General features: G+C 44.0%; 1 protein-coding gene across 5 annotated transcripts in view; it reads left to right on the top strand.

Moving 5' to 3' along the window:
* Positions 1-393: 393 nt before the first annotated feature.
* The window catches only part of nr4a3 (nuclear receptor subfamily 4, group A, member 3), a 21,991-nt gene continuing 12,074 nt past the window's right edge, over positions 394-10,310 (top strand). The window contains exons 1-4 of one of the 5 annotated variants that reach the window (XM_056380768.1): positions 893-2,981; positions 3,742-3,912; positions 4,648-4,729; positions 7,927-8,762. In XM_056380768.1, the coding sequence (XP_056236743.1) occupies positions 4,666-4,729; positions 7,927-8,762 (900 nt within the window). In that variant the 5' untranslated portion in view covers positions 893-2,981; positions 3,742-3,912; positions 4,648-4,665. Of the gene's footprint in view, positions 560-892; positions 3,160-3,741; positions 3,913-4,647; positions 4,730-7,926; positions 8,763-10,310 lie in introns of those variants that run through there. The other 4 variants (XM_056380767.1, XM_056380769.1, XM_056380766.1 and 1 more) reach the window with 4 other exon arrangements.

Here is a 10,310-nt window from a genome sequence, read left to right as displayed (position 1 = left end):
TCTCTCTCTCTCCTTCACTCTCTGGCACGGCGAGCAGGGCTTATGTGTCTGGTACTGTACGGAGAGAGAGAGAGAGAGCGAGAGGGAGAGCTCTACTTTGAGTGACGTCACCTCTCCCATGGCGTCACATTGACGTAGCGCATACCAGCCGCTCTATGTGGAGGCAGAGCCCACATAAATGCACTATTTGACTTTCTCCCCTCAGACGGCGCACATAAACAAACCCGCGTTACAACTCCACACTTTGCAAAGCACCCATCAGCACTGACACACTCAGCTCACGGACGCAGACACACTCCTTACACTCGGGAGTTTTTATTTTTCATTTTTTTATTTTTCTATTTCATTTTTTTCTACTTTGCTCGACTTCAGAAAAAGTAAGAGGAAGAACTTTTTTTTGCCACCGATGCATCCTGTACCTCTCCAATACGACTAAGACTTTTTTTATATATAGTTTTCTCCTCATTACTTCGACTCTTGGTGATTATTCTGGATGGAAATAGGATACTTCATGCGAGGTTATTACCACATGTAAAGACGGAACCGCTACAGCAAATCAGTAAGTAAATTGTGAATGAATGAATCCGTGTTATCCTGTCGTGCTATATCGCACTTGTTATGTTGTCAGATTCACACAGAACCAAACATTAACGCACAGCTCGCATGGTTTCGCTTCTGTTCCCTAAATCTTATGACATTTTCAATTTATACTTTGATCACATCATTGGTGTCTGGTCTGTCCAACTTTTTGCCTATAACCTGTTGATATGTCAGTACGCGTACAGCAGCTCATATTGTATCTGTGTGTGTGTGTGTGTGTGTGTGTGTGTGTGTGTGTGTGTGTGTGTGTGTGTGTGTGTTGTCACCAAGAGCAAATGAAGCTGAAATCGAATTTAATTTGCGCTGGGAAGGTATCATATCCTTTCTGGTTGTCATGGAAATGAGATGCCTCTCACTCACACAATGAATAGTAGAGTCAGACGCACTAATGGTCTGAGTGGAGAATAGACTAACCTACATTCAGGCAGGAGCTGAGAGAGAGGAGAGTTAAAGCTCTTTGATTTCATGCCATGTGGGTTTTTTTGACTCATGTAGGATTTTCTGGGGAGGTTGTGCTGTTAATGAGGGATTTTTAAGTATGACATGGTGTGTTGCGTTTGAGTGTGTTTGTGGGATAGTGGGTGTGTTTGTGTTTATATGCCATGTCATTGATAGGCAAGTCTAGCCTATAAGCATAGCCTATACAGCCATATGATTCCTTACCCTGATCTGCTTTTTTTGAGGATTAAAGCTTCACATAAAGGTTTTAGTTGTTTTCCAAACAGCCTTAATTCATATAGTCTGAGCTGTCGCCCAACTCGTGGCCAAATGCAAATGTTAGCAGTCACACTGTCTTTGTGGGGACACGGCCTCTCCTTCCATTGATATCTGGAAAAACACCCTCAGCCATTCACCAGAAAGCCATAGTACATCAGATTTCAGAAATCAACTGTGAAGTATTTCCTTGAAACATCTGAAGACAACACAGGGCCTGTATTCTATAGCAGCTGCCAAGCCTTTGGGTTGTCGTTGTTTATATTTTATGGCATATTATATTTGAGTTAAGGCGCTTTGATAACTTGCTGATGGTACACTTCTTTCTTTCACACACTCAGGTTTACGCAGGCACTTCTGACAGCTTCCCTCTCAGGGCTGATTTACAGTACTCACATATTTCTCCTGTCTCTCCTTTATGTCCTCTCTTTTCTCTGTCTCTGTTTGCTGGAAGCCTCGCCCTGTCCGCGGTTATTGGTGCGAGGGGCTAACCGGGGGCTACCGGCGCTCCGGGGCGCGTGCTTTGCAGCTCTTACGTCGTTCTCTTGGTTACCGGTGCGCGCAGGGCCAGAGCCCCACCGGCCGACTCGGCCTGAGAAGAAAGCAAGGGGGGACCCGTTTGTTCATTTAGAGAAAAACAAACAGACTGAGTGTCTCACTTTGCAGAAAAATGCGTCTCTTTTTTTCTTTCTTACAAGTGAATATGGAACTTTTGAACCCTCCACAAAGGTTATGACAAGAGCGCATTTACGCACAATTACACTATTAACTTGTTTAGTATAATAACGGGGCTATGTTGGCTTGCATCAAAGAATATCTTATTTCTGCTGCTACCATAACCAACTAGTTTTTTTTGCTTTTTTCTGCATCCAAGTTGCTCTACATAGAACTGAATAATGGTTTAACTGTTCCAAATCCTCCCTAATCAAATAAATGTTATAGAGCCTGGCTTGTTTGTTTACTCTGGTTTGTCTTTTTTCTTTATTCCAACATATTGGTAGCCTCTGTGGGGCATTAAAATTGTATAACAGCCGTGTCCTGACCAAAGAACCATCAAAATAGTTAGGTCCAATGTTTAGTCTCAGAGAGGGGCTCTGAGTCCAGAGTTAGGGGAAAAGTGCCTCCTCTATTTAACACAAAGTGGGTGAGTTTGATCTGTTGACACAAAGATTAAGAGATGACAGCGGGCTGCAGGTGCCTGTAGCCCTCGATAGTCTGCTATGAGGGCTGCGCCTTGTCAACACACAGTATTGAGATGCATACTGGGAGACTGAGTGGTCTCCCGGCTTGACCGTATCCTAGAGGGTCTGTGTGTGTCCGGCAAAAGAGAGAGAGAGGAGGGAGAGAGAGAGAGAGAGAGAGAGAGAGAGAGAGAGAGAGAGAGAGTGTGTGTGTGTGTGTGTGTGTGTGTCTTTATGAGTGTGTGTGACAGAAAGGGGGCGCTCTGGGCCTTGAAATCCACTGGCCACGGTGCGCCCTGCTGCAGTGAGAGGGAGTTGGAGGCGCACGGCGCACAGGAGTCCGCTGGTTTGGTTTCGGGTCCGACTCTCCAAAATTTCCATATTTCTCTCTCCCTCTGGATGAACCCTGAGCAGGCGAATACGGTAGTGATCAGAGGCAAGAAAAGCGATGGCCTGGATCCACTGACACAGACTGCTTTTATAAAAGTTAGCACTTTTGTAGGTCTGTATTTGTAGAAATTGTGTGTAGTTTTTTTTAGACTGGTTGAATTTGACTTTTGCAGAGAAAAAAAAAAAAGGAAAGGAAAGGAAAGGAAAGACAGAAAATTATAATAGGTCTAATAACGGAGCGCTGCTTAGTGTTAGAATGAAACCCATCGCCCACGTAAGTGCAAGTCTTGAAATGAGCAAAAAGTCCTCAGTTGTGGTTCTTAATATTCTCTTTGTAGCATGGATTCAAAGTTATTGCTCTATATTTCATTTAAATGTGTAAATCTTGCTCTTTCTTTGTAATTCTTTGGGTTTGTATGGATTATTGAAATGATCCTATACCGCTTTGGTACAGTGGCATTTGGTTCTGATGTGCGCAAAATAGTTTGCAAACCCTCTCGTCTGTCTGCTTCTTTTCATACTGTCCTCTGTCAGATTAGATTTTTCGAAAATAGTTATCTCTCATTCTGTAAAATTACGCTGTTGCTTATTCTCTTTAAATCGTGGCAGCATTTCTCTGGGCCAAGTGTTTTTGGGTGTTAGGATGTTGTAAAGTCCAGCCTCATTTAGAAATTGCCAAAGTTTGGGGAAGCAATGTAAAGGTAGGATTCCTGATCAGAAAAATACAAAAACATCAGTAGCACTTACCGACAGAGCCTCTGAGCTGTGATGGTCGCTGAGTGGAAATGACGGTGCCCACCTTTTTATTCAGCCTGCCACCACATCACTGGCTGTAACCCAGACTTGTCTCCTCCAGACACAGGTTCGGAAGAGCGCGCCCAGCCGAGCTCGGAGCCCCGGCGATCGGACACTTCCTCTGTGACGCCTGCCGAGCCCTCCCCGCTCCAGGAGCCCTGTCCCGGCCGCAGCCACGCCACCCCTCAATCCCGGACACCCAGCACCATTCAGCGCGAAGCTCTATCACCAGGTACACACCGGGACCCGAGCCCTGCCTTTTCAGTTTCATCTTTCTTTTACTTTCTTTCTTTCTGTCTTTCTTTCTGTCTTTCTATCTCTCTCTCTTTCTTTCTTTCTTCCTTTCTTTCTTTCTCCACTTCTACTCTTTTTTTCAGCTGATGCTTTTGTAGTGAGAGACTGTTGTGGCGCAGGTCTGTTTTTCTGCACTTATTGTGGTGTGATAGGTGTCTGGTTATGTTTTAGTGCAGGAGAAAAAAAGCTTAATAGCCCCGAAAAGTCGATTGTCGACTTAGTTGTTAAATTAGAGTTTAACTTAGAAAACATGCTATATTTTTATCTAATTTCTCCTGTCTACTCTAATCAAAATCAGAAAAGCAAATGATAAAGTTGAAAAACATGCTGGTGATCTTTTCTCTGTGTGTGTCGGCTTGAAATTGCGGACTGAGTTCACATTTCGACCATTAGACAAACTGGCAGAAATAAGAGACTCCTGAGACTAGGCACACCTAAATATAGCCTATATATTTAGATATTTATTGATATTTAACGTATTGTCTCTGGTAGTGTACTTGTGTCTCTGTGTTTTGAGTGTGTATTTGTGTGTGTTTCATATGTATGAAAATCACTCATTGAGTGATAGGCCGGTGAATTCAAACTATTTATTTCGCAAATCACTGACTAAAAAGAGAAAGAAAATCCTGTGTTTTTGTATTTATGTCTGCAACTTAATGTTTTTATTTGTTAGATCTATGGCATTCTGACAATGAACAAGCGCACTCAGTTATTGGAACAGCTGCAGTTTGTCCAGTTGAAATGCACACCTCGAGGTTAGAGACTGTTTCCCTTCGCCTCACTATATGCTGCACCACCTGTGTCTGACTCTGCTTGGGTTGTCTGTCCTCTTGCTTGCACACATACACACACCTCCTTGCATGCAAGTGCAACAAAAGGTAATCCGATGGTGGTGTTGGAGTGTAGAAGGTGTCCCCACAGATTGGCTTCGATGACATGAAAATAAGGATGCCCCACTGATACAACTGTATTTGTATTGGTGGGTGAGATGAGTGCGTGTGCGTGTGTGTGTGTGTGTGTGTGTGTGTGTGTGTGTGTGTGTGTGTGTGTGTGAGGGGAGAGAGAGAGAGAGGCTGCATGTGTGCTGGTGTGTGTGTGTGTGCGGGTGTGTGTGTGTGTGTGTGTGTGTTGTGTGTGTGTGTGTGTTTGTGTGTTACTGAGTGAAAGCGAGGCACACCACCAAATGTAAAGCACAGAGGAAGATGATATATTTGCAGACACAAGTGGTTTTACAGGTTCCTCTCAGGCTAAGGGCACATGTTATTGGCTGAATGAGCATATGCAGGTTCATGTTGACATCTTGAACATCATTAGTGATATGTGTGTGTGTATGAAAAAACAATTCATCAAAAGCTTCTTTCCTCACCTGACACACACAGAGGCAAACATCATAATCCACACAGTTTGAAGTAGGTCTAACACTCAAATATATTGTATTTGTCTTACAACACTTCTTTGCCTCTCTCAGGTGAACTCAATTTAAAATATATGTGTGTGCATGTAGCTGCTGATAACATACTGTGTATGACAGGTGCAAAAAGTCTTGAACAAACCCCCCCCCCAAACACACACACACACACACACACACAAACTAATGCACCAGCACTGATCTGAGGCTTGACCTACTGACATAACACAGAGAGCCACAAAGTTTGCCACTGTGATCTCCTCCTCTCACGGTTTCCTTTTTTTTTCTTTTTGTCTCTCTCTTCTTCCCCTGATGCCTAATCAGATCTAAAGGTATTTAGGTATAGCCCAGAAAGGCCCCATGACGCCCATAATGTTGCATGTGTGTTTTTCCACGTGGGTTGAAGAGCTGGTCACTCGTAGAAAAAAAAAAAAACTTCATGACGTCAAACACACGTAGGCCTGCAGCTTGACTCATATCCTCAATTAAAAAAAAAATCTTGCAGTCTAATATCCCCTTTGAGGCATGTTGTAATTCTCTCTGTATGTCTCATATACTTAAGAGTGAATTATGATAAAATAATTATACTTTAATTTTAACAATACCCAAGATAATTATTATTTTAGACTGGGATTCTTTTCAAAATAATTGTAGGCTATTTTTTTCCCCACTAGGTCCACAGCTGAGATGTCAGCTGTCTTGGTTATAACAAATACACCTACTCAAAGACCTTCAGAAATATTAAATAAATAAAGGAATAAATAAATAAATAAAGTTGTGTAGATGAGTGTCCCTCATATTGTGTTTTTCTTTTTCTTTTACTTAATTAACGCTTTGAGTCATCCTTTTGTTTTTTGAGCACCCGCAGCCAAAACGCATGCTGGCCCCAGGTAGCTATGATTTAATTGAATTAGAGCGGCTAAAATTAATGTGTCACTGTCTGTTTCCACTATGAACAACATCGATGTAGTTTATTTGGCATAAATGACTAAAACTGAAAGTTGTAGGGCTATTTTTGAGTGTGGAATGTGAATGTGTTATTAGTAGCTTATTAGTAGAAGTTTTTTAAGTAAGAAGAAAATTAGATTTTATGAAGTTAGAGGACTTTTATTTTGTTGAAACCGGATTGGAGCCGCTAATAAAAGTAATAGCCTTTAATCCTCTGAGCGAGTCTGTGTGAGTCTATTTGGATGGAGGTATTTTGTGAGTGCTTTAACAACAGCAGGGCCGATATGTCCCGTATTTGACTAGACAAACATGACGCGCGGGGAACAGGGGCGATTACGGCAGAGCGCGCGCATGCTGGGCGTCAATGGGAGCAGCGCTGTGTTGACAGTTCCCTGCTCAGGAGCGACGAGCAAACACCACAAAACCCTGACTGCGCTGACACTCATGACTGATTAGCCCGCACACACTCACCATGCACACACACACGTGCACGCCCAGACGCACGCATGCACGCAAATGCAGGTGGAGTGTATTACGTCAGAGGTTTGATAAGGGAAGACCATATAGTCCACTTACACACACGCACACACACACACACAGATGATGAGGTGGTGGCCTGCTGCTGTGACTGCCAGAATTAAATCAAGGGGAAAACTCAAGACATGCCGACTGGCGTCTGCTGCAGTTAGAGGAAATATCTATGTCTGTGTGTCTGTGTGTCTGTGTGTGTGTGTGTGTGTGTGTGTGTGTGTGTGTGTGGATGTATTTATGCAGTTGTGTATGTGTGGGTTGTGTAAGCATCCAGCACCACCATGGGGTTCCATTATTATTTAATGTTATCTCATCTGCTTTGCTATACACACACACACACACACACACACACACACACACACACACACAACACACACACACACACACACACACACACACACACACACACATATTTCGATTGGATCTTTGCTTTACTGATCAACTTCAGCTTCTCTAACTGAACTAACTGCAGGAAAATCAGCAGCGTTTGAGGTTGAGTGTGTGTGTTTGTGTGCTCCAAATATTTCTGCTATACCTATTCAGTGAAGTGCAAGAAGTGTCGAAGTGTTAAAGCAGGAAATTGAGTAAATGGCAGTAAATGGAAAGATTTGTTCAAAGCTTCTTTTTTTTTATTCCTTGAAAGGTTTTTTTCAGAAAACTTTTACAACATTGCAAAATCTCTGACACGAGCTGAAAAAAATTGCCTGTTCCAATAGAGCTGTGCAGAATTATTTTTATCATTCACTGTTTATTTGTTGATGCTGTTTAGCACTACCTTTGTGTGCATGTGCTACTTTTAGACTCTTTATCCTGAAGATTTACTGTAGGGTTATTCCTCTACTGTGTGTCTTTGGGCAGTCTCCTTCTTGAAGTCCTGCTTCTCTGTTCAAATCAATGTTTAACTAATATCTCATTAAACTTTCTCCTCTGACTAATGATTGTTGCAGTACAGCTGTACCCTACTAACACCATAAAAATGCTTTTTGATTGAAAGGTTTTTGGAATACATGTGGTCTGATGTGCCACGCAGCTCTGACCTACGTGTGTGCTCTGTCTCCCTGGCAGACATGCCCTGTGTGCAGGCTCAGTATGGGCCCGCCCCTCCAGGCTCAGCCTACTCTGGCCAGTCCTTCAGTTACCCGAACGACAGCTACAGCTCTGACCTCATGACCCCTGACTACACCAAGCTGGACCTGGGCGGGGGTGAGATCTCTGCCGCCGCCACCACCTCCCTCCCCAGCTTCAACGTCTTTGTGGAGGGGAGCTACGAGCCCAAGTCCTCCTGCCTCTACCAGATGCCTACACACAGGCCGACCATCAAAAAGGAAGAGGAGAGCTACCCTACGGCTCCGACACTGGATGCCATGTCCTCCTCCACCATGTACTTTAAACAGTCTCCACCCTCCACTCCCACCACCCCGTCCCTACCCCCCCAGCCTGGCACCTCCTTCCTTTGGGAGGATCACTCCCTGGCTCCTCCGACGCATCCCCACTCTCTGGGATCCAGCCTGGAGACGGGCCCCCTCAAGTCCCCCCGCTTTCCTCACTTCTACCAGCACTCGCCACCCCACAGTGGCGGCAGCGTCGGCGGCTATGAGAGTCTTGGAGGAGGACTGGTTCGAACCTCCTCCTCCTCCTCCTCCTCTTCATCCTCAGTCTCCCATCCTCACGGCCCACCCCTGGAGCAGCCCATGTACCAGCTGCACCGTGGGGCCGGGGGCAGCAGCCTCGCCTTCCGCTCCCTGGCTCTTGGGCCCTGTGGCCCCCTACTAGGAGACAGCCTGCCCTCACCTCCCCCACGTGGTCCCCAAGGAGAGGGCACCTGTGCAGTGTGTGGGGACAACGCAGCCTGCCAGCACTACGGCGTTCGCACTTGTGAGGGCTGCAAAGGCTTCTTCAAGGTAAAAACCTTTCAAAGCTAATCAGTCATATGAGAGTGTTACTCCAAAAACAGAGGCATAATTGTAATTTCAAGCTTCTATTTTTACTTTTAAAAGCATCATCAAAGCTTGAAACTGCAACAGTGCCTCTGTGCTTTTTAAAGTAACTCATCTGTATCAGTTGATCTTGTAGCTTCTAATAAGACATGGCCCAAGTGTAAGTCTTTTAAAGTATCCACTCCTCTTGTGTCTGACCTCAGTGCTTTCAGTCCCACCAACAGACACACAGATCAGATGCTCACACTCACATTCATAACTGACATTCCACCTTAAAATATCGCCTACTATCTGTGAACTAGCTGTAAACTGACTGACATATTTCATTTGAAACAATTTTCTTTTTCACTTGCCTCGCTCCCACTCTACACCATTCTCTCCGCGCTCTAAATCATTTTTAAAGTCATTACGAAAGCACAACACACCCACAGGGGTCGTCTCCCCCAGCGTGTGTGTGTGTGTGTGTGTGCATATGTGTGTGTGTGTGTGTGTGTGTGTGTGTGTGTGTGTGTGTGTGTGTGTGTGTGTGTGTGTGTTGCATGAGAATTCATGATGATAAGAACACATATTCTCTCTCAGACAACCAGGGAAAATTGTCCTCCACGCTTGACGCTCAGCCACTCAGAAATAAAGTGCAGTGAGAGTGCCGTGGAAAAGGAATCCTCCTTGAAATTAAATTTTCCTTTCAGTGTCTTTGTAGTAAATCAGTGGCCACAAAATTGACCACAATTTGCTGACATAATACTCTGGATGATATGAGTCAGTTTGAAATTTGGTCCGTCAAGTGATTCAATCTAACACTTGTCATCTAGGTGTCTCACATCCCATGTTACAACACACGTGCTCACACACACAACACTCAGTTTAACATCACTAAGAGGCAGGTTTTAGTCACACTGATTTTCACACATTTTCCTTGAGCAAGTCATACAACGCAATAGACATGACGACAAAATTATCTGACACATGCAAGTGGCTCAACACTTCACTCAGATTACAATAAACTCAAACTCCGTTACACTGAAGTAATTTCTTTGCACAGTTTTTGAATTATAAAGTTTTCTGGCACACTTGTTAAGCATTCTATTGGTTGCGTGAGACAAGAGAGCAAAATTAAGAGACAGCAAGAAGGAGGGTGCAAACACAGAGGTAATTGAATAATGCCTCTGGTAGGTGGAAATGAATTATCCTTCTTTTCAATTAGTTTCACAATTTGTTTTTATTTAGTAATTAATGAAAGCAGCGTCTGGTGGCAGCAGGCCGCGGGCTGTCTGCTTGCTGTAGCGCTCAGCAGCCACACAGCCTGTCGAACCTCACTATGTTTCCTTTACACACACATGCAGATGCAACCAACCATGCACACCCCAATGTATGCACACAACCACACATCCACACATAGAAAAACATGTTTATTCATACAGAATCTTGTGCATATTTTCCAGGCTGTTACAACCTGAATACAGGATGTAACAGCAGAAACTAAAACACACCTTTCACACATGTGCTTTTTTC

Source organism: Seriola aureovittata, chromosome 7, assembly GCF_021018895.1.
Source record: "Seriola aureovittata isolate HTS-2021-v1 ecotype China chromosome 7, ASM2101889v1, whole genome shotgun sequence".
Lineage (NCBI taxonomy): Eukaryota > Metazoa > Chordata > Actinopteri > Carangiformes > Carangidae > Seriola > Seriola aureovittata.
Note: the sequence above shows the minus strand (reverse complement) of the source record. Positions and strands in the feature narration are given on the sequence as shown.